General features: G+C 43.5%; 1 protein-coding gene across 4 annotated transcripts in view; it reads left to right on the top strand.

Moving 5' to 3' along the window:
* The window catches only part of LOC110529236 (1-phosphatidylinositol 4,5-bisphosphate phosphodiesterase beta-1), a 274,505-nt gene that overhangs the window by 150,417 nt on the left and 105,516 nt on the right, over positions 1-18,572 (top strand). For all 4 annotated transcript variants that reach the window (XR_005052868.1, XM_036985415.1, XM_036985413.1 and 1 more), the window contains exons 10-15: positions 9,581-9,727; positions 11,605-11,762; positions 12,570-12,652; positions 13,348-13,432; positions 16,713-16,884; positions 18,463-18,549. Coding sequence is in view for 3 of the 4 variants with exons in the window: in XM_036985415.1 (XP_036841310.1) it covers positions 9,581-9,727; positions 11,605-11,762; positions 12,570-12,652; positions 13,348-13,432; positions 16,713-16,884; positions 18,463-18,549 (732 nt within the window). In the remaining variant the exon portion in view is untranslated. The remainder of the gene's footprint in view (positions 1-9,580; positions 9,728-11,604; positions 11,763-12,569; positions 12,653-13,347; positions 13,433-16,712; positions 16,885-18,462; positions 18,550-18,572) is intronic.

Raw genomic sequence — 18,572 nt, 5'->3', positions numbered from 1 at the left:
AAGTAGGAGAGGAAGGCATTGTGGATACGGAGGCAATTGTGGTAGATCAGAACAAAGAGGGAGGGGAAACAGTAGGTGAGATTGCGACTGCCGTCGCTGAGGTGGTGCTGGAAAATGAAATTGGAGGTCAAGAGGAGATTGAAATAACGGAAAAGGAAGCGGATGTTTTCAAAATACCGAGGAGTAAAAGGAAGAATTTAACCTTTCTGATCTCCCCATCCCGGATCCGGGATCGTGAATACAGACTCAAGCTCATTACCATAACGCAACGTTAACTATTCATGAAAATTGCAAATGAAATGAAATAAATATGCTAGCTCTCAAGCTTAGCCTTTTGTTAACAACACTGTCATCTCAGATTTTCAAAATATGCTTCTCAACCATTGCAAAACAAGCATTTGTGTAACAGTATTGATGGCTAACGTAGCATTTAGCATTAGCATTCAGCTGGCAACATTTACACAAAAAAACAGAAAAGCATTCAAATAAAATCATTTACCTTTGAAGAACTTCAGATGTTTTCAATGAGGAGACTCTCAGATAGCAAATGTTCAGTTTTTCCTGAAAGATTATTTGTTTAGGACAAATCGCTCCGTTTTCTGCGTCACGTTTAGCTATGAAAAAACCCCTGTATCCAGGATTGTGTAAATCTATCAGCAAGCTCATTAGCATAACACAACGTTAACTATTTATGAAAATCGCAAATGAAATGAAATAAATATGCCATCTCTCAAGCTTAGCCTTTTGTAAACAACACTGTCATCTCAGATTTTCAAAATATGCTTCTCAACCATAGGAAAACAATCATTTGTGTAAAAGTAGCTAGCTAGCGTTAGCATTTAGCGTTAGCATTTAGCATTAGCATTAGCGTTAGCATCCAGCACGCAACATTAACAAAAACATAAAAGCCTTCAAATAAAATCATTTACCTTTGAAGAACTTCTGATGTTTTCAATGAGGATACTCTCAGTTAGATAGCAGATGCTCAGTTTTTCCAAAAAGATTCCTTGTGTATTAGAAATAGCTCCGTTTTATACATCACATTTGGCTACCAAAAAAAATCTGAAAATTCAGTCCTCAAAACGCGAACTTTTTTCCAAATTAACTCCATAATATCGACTGAAAACATGGCAAACGTTGTTTAGAATCAATCATCAAGGTGTTTTTCACATATCTCTTCATTGATACATCGTTCTTGGACACATGCTTTCTCCCCTGAATCAAATGGTAAAGTAGAAGCAGCTGGCAATTGCGCACCGAATTCGACGCAGGACACCAGGCGGACACTTGGAAAATGTAGTCTCTTATGGTCAATCTTCCAATGATATGCCTACAAATACGTCACAATGCTGCTAAGACCTTGGGCGAACGACAGAAAGTGTAGGCTCATTCCTTGCGCAATCACAGCCATATAAGGAGACAATGGAAAACAGAGCTTCAGAAATTCTGCTAATTCCTGGTTGATGCATCATCTTGGTTTCGCCTGTAGAATGAGTTCTGGGGCACTTACAGACAAAATCTTTGCAGATTCTGAAACTTCAGAGTGTTTTCTTTCCAAAACTGTCAAGAAAACGGGAACGTTTTTTATCCAAAAATGAAATAGCGCCCCTAGAGATCTAACAGGTTAAGGGGTGGTGAAGGGTCTAATTCTAAGAGAAAGGTAGAAATGGATAAATCAGTTGAAGATGAACAGGTTGTAGAGATGGAGTTTTCTTCTGGGGAGGATAGCGAGAGTGAGTCATCTGACGCGTCACAACAATATAGTGAGATAGATGGGGTGGAAGGGAAGACAAAAGGGAAGAAATATATGCAGGACTACAATGTAACTGATTTTTTCCCTGAACGCGAATTGTTTATTGAATCAGCAAAGTTTCTGATGTCAAAAATTACAGGGGGAGGTTTGAAAAGCCCTGAAATTGCTAGACTCAAGAAAGTGGTCACGAGAGTAATAAGTGATGTAAATTCTAAAGAAAATGAAAGAGTTCAGTTGCAGTTTTAACTCTGTAAAGAGATGTGGTGGCTGTATCTTCCTCTGTATTTTATTTTTTTATCCATGAGCAGTTTTAAGATCTCTTCTTTAAACGTAAATGGGGCAAGAGATGTTAAAAAAAGAGCCATGGTGTATGAGTTAATGAGGGGAAAGGGAAGTGATATAATTTTTCTACAAGAAACGCATAGTAATTTGGAAAATGAAGTTATGTGGCAACAGGAGTGGGGGGGGACAGTGGTGTGTAGTCATAAAAACTCAAAAAGTGGGGGTGTGGTTATATTGTTCTCAAAGGGGTTTTTGCCTTTGTCATATGAGGTTGAAGAGGTAGTTGAGGGGAGGTTATTAAAAGTTAGAGCAAGGTATGAAAACATCAATATGTGTCTGATAAATGTATATGCCCCAGTGGTGACAGTTGAGAGGGTATGTTTTTTAGAGACATTATCAAATACCATTGAGAAATGTAACAAAGAAGATTATTTGTTTATTGCTGGGGATTTTAGCTGCACAGTTAGCGATTTAGATAGAAATCACCAAGAACCTCATGTAGCCTCAAGGACGTTTTTAAAACGCCTTATTGTAACAAATGAACTGTATGATATTTGGCGGAGTCAACATGGAGGAACAAGGCAGTACACCTGGGCGCATGTGAGAGAGAACATCATCTCTATGGCCAGGTTAGATAGGTTTTATGTTTTTGAGCATCAATCTCAGGTCTGTAAATCAAGTGTGATAACTCCAGTGGGATTTTCTGATCATTGTTTAATAACAGAGGTGGTGTTCATTAACGATGTAAAACCTAAAAGTGCATACTGGCATTTTAATATAACTTTATTGAGTGATGCTCACTTCAGGAACTGTTTCAATTTTTTGGGGGAGAAGTGGAGGTCTCAAAAGGCCAGTTTTGTATCCCTTCAACAATGGTGGGATATAGGGAAAATCCAGATTCAACAATTTTGTAATCAATACACGAGGAATGTCACCAAGGATATCACCAGATCAATGAAAGCCCTAGAGATTGAAATACTGGAATTCATGACGTTGGTTGAGACCACAGGAGATAGAGGCCATACTCAGGCCCTCAAGAGGAGAAAAGCTGCATTGGCAGACATGCTGGGTATCAGAGCACAGGGGGCACTGGTGAGAAGTAAGTTTCAGGGAATATCTGAAATGGATGCCTCATCCAAATTTTTCTTTGGTTTAGAGAAAAAGAATGGACAAAGAAAAATGATTCATTGTCTCAAATCAGCTGTTGGACAAGAGCTCACTAGCCCTAGTGAAATTAGAAAGAGGGCAGTAGAGTTCTATGCTGAGCTCTACAAGTGTGAGTACAAAGAGGACAAAACAGTGACACAGCAGTTCTTTGATGGGCTCCCAAAGGTGGCTGCAGAAGCTCAGGTTGAGCTTGAGCAACCATTGTCTTTGCAGGATTTATACACTGCATTAAAAGGCATGGAAAATGGAAGGGCACCAGGCATTGATGGGCTTCCCGTTGACTTTTTTAAGTCTTTTTGGGCTATGTTGGGAGAGGATTGGTTAGAAGTAGCTAATGATAGTTTAACCGGAGGGTTACTACCAATAAGCTACAGAAGGGCTGTCCTCACCCTACTGCCCAAAAAGGGTGACCCGAGGGAGGTGAAGAACTGGAGGCCGGTGGCTTTATTGTGCACTGATTATAAGATATTGTCAAAGGCTTTGTCCAACAGGCTGAGGGAGGTGATGGGGCAAATCATACATACGGATCAGTCCTACTGTGTTCCTGGCAGGCAGATAGGGGATAACATCTATTGGGTTGGATGCTGGTCTAATTTCAATTGATCAGGAAAAGGCATTTGACCGAGTTGAACATCAATACTTATGGCACACGTTTGAGGCGTTTGGGTTCAGCTCTGGTTTTATTGCCATGATAAAGGTGATATATGGTGACATTGAAAGTGTATTGAAAGTTAACGGTGGTTTGAGTGTGTAGAGGTATTAGGCAGGGATGTTCTATGTCAGGGATGTTATATGCCATTGCTATAGAGCCACTACTAAATAGCATTAGAAGTCGCATTGCAGGGGTGTGCCTTTCAGAGGATATTCCTCCTATTCGTCTTTCAGCATATGCTGATGATGTAGTTGTGCTAGTGAAAAATCAAGCGGAGGTGGATAGCTTGAGTCTAATGGTTGATCGTTTTAGGGGAATATCCTCTGCAAAGGTAAATTGGGAAAAGAGTTGTGCTTTACAGATTGGAGAATGGTCTGGAGGGATCATGGCTTTGCCAGGGGGGCTAGAATGGTGTAAGGGAGGTTTTAAGTATCTTGGAGTGTACCTAGGAGATGAGGGGACTATGGAAAAAAATTGTAGTGGAGTGGTTGAAATGGTGGAAGGGAGGATGAGGAGATGGCGTTGGTTATTATCTCGTATGTCATATAGGGGGCGCACTATTATAGTTAACAATGTGATTGCCTCTGCACTGTGGCATCGGTTGTCAGTTTTAGAACCACCATCTGGCCTTCTGTCTAAGATACAGGCAATTATTGTGGATTTCTTTTGGGATAAATATCACTGGGTTCCACAAAGTGTTTTGTATTTGTCAAAAGAGGAGGGGGGACAAGGTCTTGTACATCTTGCTAGTAGGGCTGCTGCTTTCCGGTTTCAGTTTATTCAAAGGTTGCTTTATGGACCGGAAAATGTGGTGTGGAGAGGGGTGGCAGGTCTTATATTACAGCGGGTTGGAGGATTAGGTTTAAAGAAGGCTTTATTTCTGGTTGATAGTAGCCAGATTTCTAGGGAGGGAGTACCTCCGTTTTACAGAGGCCTTCTCAGAGTGTGGAGCATATTGAAGGTGTCCAGACGAACTTCAGCGGAGTCAGTGCATTGGCTGTTGGAGAAACCTCTGGTGTATGGGGCAAGACTGGATTGTACAACTGCAGCTGTTCCACATTTCTCCAAGATTCTGGTGAAGGGGAAAATCATCACCTTAAGACAGTTAATGGCCATGGCTGGGCCCGCCTTAATGGATGGAAGACGGGTGGCAGAACATTTGGGGATGAGGTCGGAAAGGATTGTCGGACAAATGCTGGGGAGTTGTAGGAAGGCTCTGTCAGCGGAAGAATGGGGTATGCTTAGTAGCCACAAGAAGAAGGTGCAAGATGAAGACGTTTCATTTCCAAAACTAGGGATTGCACCAAATATCCCAGAGTCAGAAAGAAAGGCGTTATTGCTGGATTTGAGAGGGTTGGAGGAGGTGGGTTTGGATGAGGTGAATGGGAAGGAATTGTATAGGGGGTGTGTCAAGGTGTTGAATAAAGATAAATTGAAAAATAGAAAAGACACTCCATGGATGGTAAAATTGGGCATTGATGACAAGGTAAAGCCAGCATGGAGAGCACTGTACAAGCCACCGTTACAAAAGGGTACTGGTGATATGCAATGGAGGGTTTTACATGGCATCATTGCAGTTAATGCTTTTGTATCTGTTATTAACTCAGATGTTAGAGATGGATGTCCTTTTTGTAATATAAGAGAAACCATTTTTCATTGTTTAATGGAGTGTGAGAGGATAAAACCTCTATTGGAAATGCTGGAATCTTTGTTTAAAGCTGTAGGGGAGGTTTTCAATAACACTGTGTTTATTTTGGGGTTTCAATATAGTAAACAACAGAAAAGAAAATGTCAAATGTTACATTTTATTTTGGGACAAGCTAAGATGTCAATTTTTCTGAGTAGGAAACATAAGATAGAAACGGGATATAGGCAGGATGTAAGATGTGTTTTTAAAGGATTAGTGAAAGCAAGAATAAAAGTAGATTTTGAGTTATTTTCAGCTGTAAAAGATCTCCTATTATTTGAGGAGAAGTGGGCCTACGAAGGAGCGCTTTGTTTTGTAGAGGAGGGGAAATTATTTTTTGCTGATGAAATAAGTTGAATGTATATGTTATGAATTTATTTTTGGTTAGGAATTACATTTGTTGTTTCATTTATGAAAAGGCAGTGTGTCATTATTTATGTTAACACTTGAGTAAAAAATAATAATAATTTTGAATAAGAATAATTTTGCACGCCCAATTTTTCAGTTTTTGATTTGTTAAAAAAGTTTAAAATATCCAATAAATGTCGTTCCACTTCATGATTGTGTCCCACTTGTTGTTGATTCTTCACAAAAAATACAGTTTTATATCTTTATGTTTGAAGCCTGAAATGTGGCAAAAGGTTGCAAAGTTCAAGGGGGCCGAATACTTTCGCAAGGCACTGTATGTCTTAAGTCAGTCATGTCTAAATCAAATCTGTATAGACCTTTGATGAACTTTATCTCTGGAAGGCCTAACAGCATTTGAAAACTTCAATCAAACCCGCCATATTAGGGACCAAATTACTACCTTGAAAAGTAGAACCATCTACACTGCATCACCAAAGTATGTGGACACCTGCTCGTCGAACATCTCATTCCAATATCATGGAGTTGGTCCCCCCTTTGGAGTTGGTCCTCCCTTAATATAGAGTTGGTCCCCCCTGTGCTGCTATAACAGCCTTCACTCTTCTGGGAAGGCTTTCCACTAGATGTTGGAACATTGCTGCAGGGGCTTGCTTCCATTCAGCCACAAGAGCATTAGTGAGGTCGGGCATTGTCATGCTGAAACAGGAAAGTGCCTTCCCCAAACTGTTGCCACAAAGTTGGAAGCACAGAATCGTCTAGAATGTCATTGTATACTGTTGCATTAAGATTTCCCTTCACTGGAACTAAAGGGCCTAGCATGAACCATGAAAAACAGCCCCAGACCATTATTCCTCCTCCATCAAACTTTACAGTTGGCGCTGTGCATTAGGGCAGGTAGCGTTCTCCTGGCATCCGCCAAACCCAGATTTGTCCGTCGGCACTGCCAGAAGGTGAAGCGTGATTCATCACTCCAGAGAACGTGTTTCCACTGCTTCAGAGTCCAATGGCGGTGAGCTTTACACCCACTCCAGCTGTCGCTTGGCGTTGTGCATGGTGATCTTAGGCTTGTGTGTGGCTGCTCGGCCATGGAAACCACAGGAGGTTGGTGGCACCTTAACTGGGGAGGACTGGCTCATGGTAATGGCTGGAGCGGAATCAGTGGAATGGTATCAAATACATGATATACCTGGTTTGATGCCAGTCCATTCACTCCATTCCAGCCGTTGTTTTGAGCCGTTCTCCCCTCCGCAGCCGACACTGATGGAAACCCATTTCATGAAGCTCCCGACAAACTGTTCTTGTGCTGACATTGCTTCCAGAGGCAGTTTGGAACTCGGTAGTGACTGTTGCAAACGAGGGCAGACCATTTTTACACATTACGCGCTTCAGCACTCAGCGGTTACGCTCTGTGATCTTGTGTGGCCTACCACTTTGCGGCTGAGCAGTTGTTGCTCCTAGAAGTTTCCATTTCAAAATAACAGCACTTAAAGTTGACCGGGGCAGCTCTAGCAGGGCAGAAATTTGATGAGCTGACTTGTTGGAAAGGTGGCATCCTATGACGGTGCCACGTTAAAAGTCACTGGGCTCTTCAGTAAGGCCATTCTACTGCCAATGTTTGTCTATGGAGATTGCATGGCGAGGTGCTCGATTTTATACACCTGTCAGCAACGGGTTTGGCTGAAATAGCTGAATCCACTAATTCGAAGGGGAGTCCACCTACCCTTTGTGTGGGTTTAGTGTGCGTGTGTGTGGGTTTAGTGTGCGCGTGTGTGGGTTTAGTGTGCGCGTGTGTGGGTTTAGTGTGCGCATGTGTGGGTTTAGTGTGCGTGTGTGTGGGTTTAGTGTGCGTGTGTGTGGGTTTAGTGTGCGTGTGTGTGGGTTTAGTGTGTGTGTGTGTGTGGGTTTAGTGTGCGCGTGTGTGGGTTTAGTGTGCGTGTGTGTGAGTTTAGTGTGCGTGTGTGTGGGTTTAGTGTGCGCGTGTGTGGGTTTAGTGTGCGCGTGTGTGGGTTTAGTGTGCGTGTGTGTGAGTTTAGTGTGTGCGTGGGTGAGTTTAGTGTGCATGTGTGTGAGTTTAGTGTGCGCGTGTGTGGGTTTAGTGTGCGCGTGTGTGGGTTTAGTGTGCGCGTGTGTGGGTTTAGTGTGCGTGTGTGTGGGTTTAGTGTGCGTGTGTGTGGGTTTAGTGTGCGCGTGTGTGAGTTTAGTGTGCGCGTGTGTGGGTTTAGTGTGCATGTGTGTGGGTTTAGTGGGCGCGTGTGTGAGTTTAGTGTGCGTGTGTGTGGGTTTAGTGTGCGGGTTTAGTGTGCGTGTGTGTGGGTTTAGTGTGCGTGTGTGTGGGTTTAGTGTGCGTGTGTGTGAGTTTAGTGTGCGCGTGTGTGGGTTTAGTGTGCGTGTGTGTGGGTTTAGTGTGCGTGTGTGTGAGTTTAGTGTGCGTGTGTGTGGGTTTAGTGTGCGTGTGTGTGGGTTTAGTGTGCGTGTGTGTGGGTTTAGTGTGCGTGTGTGTGGGTTTAGTGTGCGTGTATGTGGTTTTAGTGTGCGTGTGTGTGGGTCTAGTGTGCGTGTGTGTGGGTTTAGTGTGCGTGTGTGTGGGTTTAGTGTGCGTGTGTGTGGTTTTAGTGTGCGTGTGTGTGGTTTTAGTGTGCGTGTGTGTGGGTTTAGTGTGCGTGTGTGTGGGTTTAGTGTGCGTGTGTGTGGGTTTAGTGTGCGTGTGTGAGGGTTTAGTGTGCGTGTGTGTGGGTTTAGTGTGCGTGTGTGTGGGTTTAGTGTGCGTGTGTGTGTGTTTAGTGTGCGTGTGTGTGGGTTTAGTGTGCGTGTGTGTGGGTTTAGTGTGCGTGTGTGTGATGTGTTGGATTTGAAGGGAGCATGTCCGTCATGGGAGTGGGAGCGTTTGAAACTTCTCATGCACCTGACTTGTAAATGCACTCTTTGAATGTCTATTCTAGATGATATCTGAGTGATTTTAAAACAATAAGCCAACAGCACTTCTCAATTATTACTTCATCCTTTGCCTCTGCGTTGTACGATGGATATTTTATTGTCGTTTTTTTTTTTACATCTTAAGGCATAAACACACACTGGAAGAACACCAGAGTATGGATTGTAGGGTGACTCACTGTGGGAGTCATAGGTCCAACCCTTGTGGTCAGGGTTTGAAGCAGCCTTTGTCCCTGAGATTGATCTCTGTGGCTCTCTAATGTACACCCACACACATACACACTGGGGCCCTCTAATGTTGACATGGATTGATTGAGGGAACCACACACACACAGACACACTGATTGATTGAGGGAATGTGTCGATGGCTAATAATGTCAGTGGTGAAACCTTTCCATCCGGGTTACACTTGAGATTTTTCAGCCTGTCGGCTTTTGTTAGCAGCATTAGGACCTAGTTTAAACTCTGCAGGGTTTGGCTTAGTTTAGCTCCAACCTAACACTCAGCTTACACCCTGTACCACAAAACTGACACGATGGACACACATCTTTACCCAGGGTTTGAGAGGTCGTCTTCCAGTGTCTCCACTTCTCTATTGTCTCTGTTGTTTTGCTCCTCTTGTCATCCTGCAGGTTAGATGTAGGCTTTGCCAAGCATCTGAGCAGTGAGTCTAAGCTACAGTAGCTACAGCGCAACCGGCGACCCTCTGTAAAGTTGTGTGTTTGTGTGTGTGTTCCTACAGGTCAGATCTCAGTGGAGGGCTTCGCCAAGTATCTGAGTAGTGAAGAGAACAGCATCATCCCACCAGAGAAGCTGGACCAGAGTGAAGACATGACCTTACCGCTGTCTCATTACTTCATCAACTCCTCCCACAATACATACCTCACAGGTGGGGCGCCTATTTGGAAACTTCAGACACTTTTATTCCAGGTTCTTTATTCAAATACTCTGATTGCTACTAACACCGGTGCTTGAAGGACGTTTTACCTTCCTGTTTCACCTTCCTCTACTGTAAGCCTGTCATCCAACATCGGCCAATAGGGGGCCTTCTCCTCCTGTGTACCTCAGGTGCTTATCCAATCAGCGCTCTCTATGAGACTGACTTCATTCTTATTCATGAGTTCAACATTTCTTCAGACTGGCATGTGGCAGCAATAAGAATAGAAAACCAAAACTACAAAAGGCAATTCTAGCTGCAAAATATATTATTATTCATATATTGAAATGTATTCCGGGGAGATGGATTGCGCATGAAAGTCTCTCGTGAATCAAATTTCTCCCGGCAGAGGAACATTTTATTTCTTTAATAGGCTAATGTCAAAGACTGAAAAGGGAAAAATAAATTGAGGGAGATACACAATGTGTTCTTAATTCCCTTTGTCACGTCTTCTTATTCTCCTATTGACACATTGTCTTATTGTATTCCACATGAATTAATTAGGTTAGGATGAGAAATCATTTCTGGAAGTTAGAGAGAAACTTTACAGGGGCCTTGGCTTGCAGTGTTGCGGAAGATACTATGAAAATATAGTTCACCAAGCCGCCAATTACTTCACACTGGACGACGTTAAGCTACGCTAAAGCTACCCTTGAGAAAGATATTGTTTACTTATCTGAAGGTACTTTGGGAAATACATTTTTCATGTGTAAATCCGAAATGTCAAAGACTATAAATTGCAAGAACAAATCACTTGGGGGTGAGGGGGGGTCATACTGTATTTTAAGTTGGCCTATACTGTGTGCGTAATTTAGCCTGTTAAACATAAAAACAATGTTTAAAGTGAGAATTAGGCAGGTCTGATGCCGAAAAATAAAGGAAATGATTGCCTACTTCACACGTATTTTATTTTGCAAATAAATGGTAGCTAGCTACACCGCTACATGTCAAAAAAAAGTTATTAACTACTCAAAACACTACCAAGATTTGAATGGAATCCAACTATCACCAAGTTGCTGCGAAATGTTGATGCATTACTAGTTGAACCGCATGTAGCTCACTACTCCCCAACACTGTTTGCTTGTTCCATGGCAGAGGAAGACAAGGATATTTCCAATAAGTCATTACTGATTATTTTCTTGTGGCCAGGGTATTATTATTCCTTCACATTGATCCGCCTGTAATCTCCTTCTTATTAGAGCTGTGTGTTTCATGACGTGCTGAAGGCATAAACTAATTTAGAAGTTAACTTTCCTCTAATGGCGGATGCAGTAATCACCAGGAAGTTGTGTTGTGTTTGTGTGTGTGTTTGTGTGTCCATTCCCGCTCCTTAGGAAGAGATCAAATTGCATTTGTAGAGGAGCTCAGGGGCGCATCCTGAAGTGCGACACGCAGACACACATACCCACATCCACTCAGACACAGATGTGCCTGCGTCTCGGGGTTGACACTGTTGTCTCCGCGCGGCGGTAATGCGATGCTAATGTCGAGATAATTGCTTTGTTAATGGAGAAAGTGGGGATGAGATCTGCTTGTGCGCTGCGCCGCTGTGTGGAATGCGGTGCTGCTCGTATCCATTTCCCCAATCTAATGGCTAATGTGCTTAATGAGAGCTTGAGATGTGTGGGAATGTCTCGTGTTGACACACAGTAGGACTCCTGGATCTCAGAAGGAAATTATGTGGTTATTAACTGTTGAAAGAGCAATGTGTGTGTGTGTGTGTTTGCGCCCGTGTGTGTGTGTGTGTGTGTGTGTGTGTGTGTGTGTGTGTGTGTGTGTGTGTGTGTGTGTGTGTGTGTGTGTGTGTGTGTGTGTGTGTGTGTGTGTAGCGGGCCAGCTGGCAGGTAACTCGTCGGTGGAGATGTACCGCCAGGTCCTCCTGTCAGGGTGTCGCTGTATCGAGTTGGACTGCTGGAAGGGACGCACCACCGAAGAAGAACCTGTCATCACACACGGATTCACCATGACAACTGAAATCTCCTTCAAGGTAAACTGTCTGGGACCAGAGCGATAGAGGAGAGAGAGAAGGGAGCAAAAGAGAGAAGCAGGGAGAGGGGCGAGGGAGGAAGTTAGAGATGGAAAGAGAAAGAAAGCAACAGATTGTTTGAGTAACAGGGACACAGAGGGAGCGATGTGCGTGGTGTTTAGTATGGCAGAGAGCAACAGGAGAGAGGGGAGGAGAGAATAATTGAAGCACGGAGGGGTGGAGGAGAGAAGCAGAGGGAAGAACGAATAAGCCCAGGGAGAGGAGAGGAGGAAAGGAGGGAGCCAGGCCTAGGGTGAAGAAGAGATTGATTGATAGAGGGGAATTTAGTCTTTAATGGGAGTACTAAGTGCAAGAGAAGTTGGATTGAGAGTAAAATAAAAATGTGTAAGTGGACTGGTAGAGGGAACGAGAGACGGAGAGAGAGTAGGGGAAGTGTGTGTGATAGAGACAGAGGTAAAGCTATTAAGTGCATTAAATGCATTAGTGTTTGTAAAATGGTTGTAAATTTCACTTAACCACTTCATCTTAACACTCCCTATCAGATGTTCAATGAGTCAACAAGCTCTACACCAGTTGCTCTCCACATCACTGTAAATGCTGTATAATGCCAATATTGTACTTCAAATATTCCTATATTTTGGTTTAGCCTGACCAAAGGTCATTTAGTTGATGAAAATCTGAGTCGTTTCAACACACATCTATGAAACTACACTCACCAATTCTGATCAGCGATCACATTCATTGATCTTTGCTCCCATTGGTCATTGACCAGCTCTGACACCCTGTCTGTCTGTTCTGTGTCTACAGGAAGTGATTGAGGCCATAGCAGAGTGTGCCTTCAAGACCTCCCCTTTCCCTGTCATCCTCTCCTTTGAGAACCACGTGGACTCGTAAGTCAACAACTCTCACGGGCTCTGTGTGTTATCCAGAGTTTACCTTTGTTTGATGTCTTTGATGAATGTACACACCACCGACGTTCCCATTTGTTTAACCTCCGTTCACACTGTGATTCTGAACCTCTGTGCGTCTACAGTTATGTTAGTGCCATTTTAACTGCCATGCTAATGCTCGCCACTCTTATGTCATGCGCTAATTAACTGTATGCTAATGCTAGCCAGTCGTACAGTAGGGCATTAGCTAATAGCTACATGGTAGTACTAGCTACTCGGAAGCCATTAGCTAGCTACATGCTAATGTAGCGAAGGTGGTTTGGTGAGCCACGTTTGCATGGTGAGTAACCCTGCCTGAGACTTGAAGACTTGGGTTAGCTCCCCGGCGTGCGAACACAATCTTGTGGCGCAGGTTGGAACTGTAGTTTGGTCACATTGGTGGCATGACCCAGATGGGTGTCTGCAAGGAGTAGGTCACAGAGGGATAAAGTGTGACTTAGCCCAGGTCATCTGTTGAACCACACTCGCACGATGTGTGACCTTGCCTGAGACTTGCGTTAGCTTCCCCAGGACAACCAGGTTCGAATCCCAAACGGTCATAGTAACTAGCCACTTGTGAGGTGATTGTAAGGGTGTTAACGATGTGTGTGTGTGTGTGTGTGTGTGTGTGTGTGTGTGTGTGTGTTGCCTCCCAGGCCCAAGCAGCAGGCCAAGATGGCGGAGTACTGCAGATCAATATTTGGAGACATGTTACTGACCGACCCTCTGGAGAAGTACCCTGTAAGTACAGAAGGCACAGTCATGTTCACACACTCTACACACGTATTGTCATACGCACAGTTCTAGACACCATTATGGCATGTACCTGTGAGTGTGGAGTGTTCCTCACCATTGAGCAGCCGTCTGAACAGCCTCATGTGGACTAAACCTAGAAGTTTACCCTGCCTCTATCTATCTATCTATCTCTCTCTCTCTCTCTCTCTCTCTCTCTCTCTCTCTCTCTCTCTCTCTCTCTCTCAATTCAATGGGCTTTATTGGCAAGGGAAACATGGGTTAACATTGCCATCTCTCTCCCTACCTACCTACCTGTCTATCTCTCTCTCACCCTTCCATCTCCCTTTATCCGAACATACCCTTTTCACCTGTCTGCAATTACAATCACATGGTTCTCTCCCTCCCTATCAATCAGACCCTTACCCGGCTATCAGAGGCTAAACTGCATATGTGCAGTCTCTCATGGTAGAATGAATGGAGATGGGTTACAGTGCATGTGTGTTGTGTTACGGGGTAATCCGTATGCTGTATTTGTAGGAAACCCTTTATCTACTCCCCCCTCCCCCCAGTTGCCATGGCTACCAGTGAAAAGCTTGCGTTGTCCCTTTGTGGAGGAACTTTTTCTTCCGAGCCCATTCTTACGTAACGACAATCAAACGCACGCACGAACGCACTCACAAGCACAGGCAGACGAGGACACAGAGACACCTACAGTTACCATCCGTCCCTTTAATCAGCAGTGAACTGTTAGTCTTCCCTGGTGGAATGAAGAAGCCTAACTTTACACATTACCTCACTGGGTGCAATAGCAGTAGGGCTATTGTGTGTGTGTGTGTGTGTGTGTGTGTGTGTGTGTGTGTGTGTGTGTGTGTGTGTGTGTGTGTGTGTGTGTGTGTGTGTGTGTGTGTGTGTGTGTGTGTGTGTGTGTGTGTGTGTGTGTGCGTGCGTGCGTGCGTGCGTGCGTGCGTGCGTGCGTGCGTGCGTGCGTGCGTGCGTGCGTGCGTGCGTGCGTGCGTGCGTGCGTGCGTGTGTGTGTGCATAAGCCCTCCCAGTGAATTACTTGTTATCAGAGCAGTACTTTCTGAAAAGAGGTAGAGAGAAAGAGAGAGAGAGTCGGATATCCACTATCGAGTGAGTGATAAGTGGGCACAAAGAACAAAATGCCAACTTCTCCCACTAGCTTCCCAGGTGCTTCCGTTTAAGGGGGAAATGCTCAACTCGCTTTCGAAGACAAGTGGATATGGCAGATGCTCATATCAAGTGTGATGCTGTTTAACCTTTTACTGCAGTGAGCTAAGTCAGGGTCACACAGTGTTTCTTGCTAGTCTTAAACACATCTACTTTGAAAACAAAGTATACACCTCACACACATGGTTATGGGCTTAAAAAAAGAAGACACATGTACCACGTCAGATATAGAGTTGAAATGTATTCAATTATGAGTTGGCATTCCAATATTACACTTTATATACATCACAGAAGACTGAGATATAACAAAACTGTTTGACACAGAAACACCGGATCGTCTTTGTTAAATCTTTGTGTGTTTTGTATTAATGATGAAATTCTAAAAGACATTAATAACATTCCACCCATGAGGCCACGAAAGGTTTTGGTCATTGACTACAAGGAAAGGGCCGCAGCTCAGGAAGTTGTTAAGCGTATGTGCGTGCCCGTGTGCATGCCTGCATGCTTGCGTGTGATAACAGAATCCGTCTTCTAGTGCGCCATCATTAATGGGCATCAGCAGTGTGATCCAGCAGAACAGAAATGTATCACATGAATTAACCAGTGTTGTGCTTTCTCAAGCCTGCTCTCTAGAGAGAGAAAGTGTTTGTGGATACACTCCCACTCTCCCCAAAGGAAGCATATTCAGGAGTGTAGAACGCTTTGAAGCTGTAAACTAAACGCTTTGAAGCTGCAAACTAAACACTTTTGAAGCTGCAAACTAAATGCTTTTGAAGCTGCAAACTAAACACTTTTGAAGCTGCAAACTAAATGCTTTTGAAGCTGTAAACTAAACACTTTTGAAGCTATAAACTAAACACTTTTGAAGCTGTAAACTAAACACTTTTGAAGCTGTAAACTAAACACTTTTGAAGCTGCAAACTAAACACTTTTGAAGCTGCAAACTAAATGCTTTTGAAGCTGCAAACTAAACACTTTTGAAGCTGCAAACTAAACGCTTTTGAAGCTGTAAACTAAACACTTTTGAAGCTGCAAACTAAACACTTTTGAAGCTGCAAACTAAATGCTTTTGAAGCTGTAAACTAAACACTTTTGAAGCTATAAACTAAACACTTTTGAAGCTGTAAACTAAACACTTTTGAAGCTGTAAACTAAACACTTTTGAAGCTGTAAACTAAACACTTTTGAAGCTGTAAACTAAACACCTTGAAGCTGTAAACTAACTGCTTTTGAAGCTATAAACTAAACACTTTTGAAGCTGTAAACTAAACACTTTTGAAGCTGTAAACTAAACACTTTTGAAGCTGTAAACTAAACACTTTTGAAGCTGTAAACTAAACACTTTGAAGCTGCAAACTAAACGCTTTTGAAGCTGTAAACTAAACGCTTTTGAAGCTGTAAACTAAACACCTTTGAAGCTGTAAACTAAACACTTTTGAAGCTGTAAACTAAACACTTTTAAAGCTGTAAACTAAACGTTCTTGAAGCTGTAAACTAAACGCTTTTGAGCTGTAAACTAAACACTTTTGAAGCTGTTAAGTAAATGCTTTTGAAGCTATAAACTAAATGCTTTTGAAGCTGTTAACTAAATGCTTTTGAAGCTATAAACTAAATGCTTTTGAAGCTGCAAACTAAACACTTTTGAAGCTGTTAACTAAATGCTTTTGAAGCTGTAAACTAAACACTTTTGAAGCTGTAAACTAAACACTTTTGAAGCTGTTAACTAAATGCTTTTGAAGCTGTAAACTAAACACTTTTGAAGCTGTAAACTAAACACTTTTGAAGCTGTAAACTAAACACTTTTGAAGCTGTAAACTAAACACACTGCCAAACCAACTTGGAATGGCCTTTTTTTCATTCAGTTCACTAAGCCTTTCACACTATGACCAGCAACTTCTCATCGTCACAACACTAAATTCGTTTTGATACCCTTGCTCACCACACACACCCACCAACATTATCATCAGTAGGACCTTTGCTTGCGTGTTACTTTCACGTAAAGAGTAACTCATGTCTCTCCCTCTCTCGCTCCCTCTCCCTCTCTCTCTCAATCTCTCGCGCCCTCTCTCTCCCTTCACCCCTCTCTCGTTGTCTCTAGTTGGAACCAGGTGTGCACCTGCCCAGTCCTATGGATCTGACGGGAAAGATTCTGGTGAAGAACAAGAAGAAACACATCAAGACGTCGAGCACCAAGAAGAAACTGTCAGAGCAGGCCTCCAACACGTACAGCGACTCATCCAGTGTGCATGAGCCTTCTTCTCCCAGCACAGGTATGGGACACACACACAGCAGCAGCAGCAGCAGCAGCAGAAAAACACGTCTCTTGTAGGCCGTTCACACACAGAGGGTGGTTATTTGATTTATAATAAAAGTGCAACGCTGCGAGTCAGCAGAAGTGCTGGTGGGAGAATTGCTTGCCAATCATAAATCCTACATCTTGTAGTAAGAGATGGCTGTAGTTGATCATCCATGGCTTTCATGGCCCTCTCCATCAGTGAGCTGTGTTATTGACTATTTCATATACTCATACACTCCCAGTCCCACCCCAGGCACACACACTCACTGGTGGGGCCGAAACTCTAGCTCTGGTGCACATGCGTGTATATCAACCTAGGCGTCTGGTGTGTGTTTGTGTGTGTGTGTGTGCCAGCCTGCCTGCTCGCCTTCATGTGTGTGAGTGTGTGCTGTCTTCCGTGTGTGTGTGTGTGTGTGTGTGTGTGTGTGTGTGTGTGTGTGTGTGTGTGTGTGTGTGTGTGCGTGTGCGTGTGCGTGTGTGTGTGTGTGTGTCAGGATTAGTTTTATAACTACCCAGCAGACAGCCCTGCTGTACCAGGGCCAGGCAGGCGGGCAGGATCGATGCTCTTAGCATTCCCCTTCACACAGAATCACCCGGCATCCATCAACAGCAGCCTACTGGGGCTTCCAGCCACGCGCCACACACATACACTAGTACACACTGCCCCCTGCTGGTAGACTCACAGACACACACTATGCCCCACACTACTGCAGTCCATGCTGATTTCTGAAGGATTTCACAGACAAATCCAATCACATTTTATTCGACACATGCAGATGTAACTAACAGTGAATGCTTACAGGCCCTTTCCAACAATGCAAAGATAAATAAAATAGAGAAATAATAGAAAAGTAATAACACATAATAAATATAATAATACAAGTAATAATAAATACAGAATTAGTAGCGATAACTTGGCTATATACACGGGGTACCAGCACCAAGTCGATGTGCAGGAGTACGAGGTAATTGAGGTAGATATGTAGGGATAAAACGATTAGACAACAGGATCGATAAGAAACAGCAGCAGCAGCGTATGTGATTAGTCAATTTAACTAACTATTTAGCCGTCTATTTAGCAGTCTTGTAGCAGTCTCCCACGAGGGTTCACTTGGGTTGAGAACTGGCTACTGAGACACACACCCTTTAAACCATATGCTCCTCCGAGACCCCTCTTTCAAAGTCACGGAGATCTCTTCTTCTAGCCATGGTAGCCAAAATAATGGGCAACTGGGCATTTTTATACATGACCCTAAGCATGATGGGATATTAACCGCTTAATTAACTCAGGAACCAGACCTGTTTGGAAGCGCCTGCTTTCAATATACTCATTTACTCAAGTTACCTGTATATCCCGTTGGAGCTGGTGGAGGGAGAAATCTTTGGGACGGCTTCATTGTGATGGCTGGAATGGAAATAGTTTCCATGTGTTTGATACTCTTCCATTCATTACATTTCGGCCATTACAATGAGCCCATCCTCCGATTTCAGGAGACACCAGCCTGCACTGTGTATATCACATATTGGTTACTCCTTATTTGTTGTCCACCAGGGTCGGCCAACCAGGAGATGACCGAGTCCTCCCAGCCTCTAGAGGTCGCTGAGCTCAGCCTCCGACCACAGGGCAGGAAGTCCATTGGTGAGCCATGGCCATGGTCACAC

The sequence above is a fragment of the Oncorhynchus mykiss genome, chromosome 8 (assembly GCF_013265735.2).
Source record: "Oncorhynchus mykiss isolate Arlee chromosome 8, USDA_OmykA_1.1, whole genome shotgun sequence".
In the NCBI taxonomy this organism is placed as follows: Eukaryota; Metazoa; Chordata; class Actinopteri; order Salmoniformes; family Salmonidae; genus Oncorhynchus; species Oncorhynchus mykiss.
Note: the sequence above shows the minus strand (reverse complement) of the source record. Positions and strands in the feature narration are given on the sequence as shown.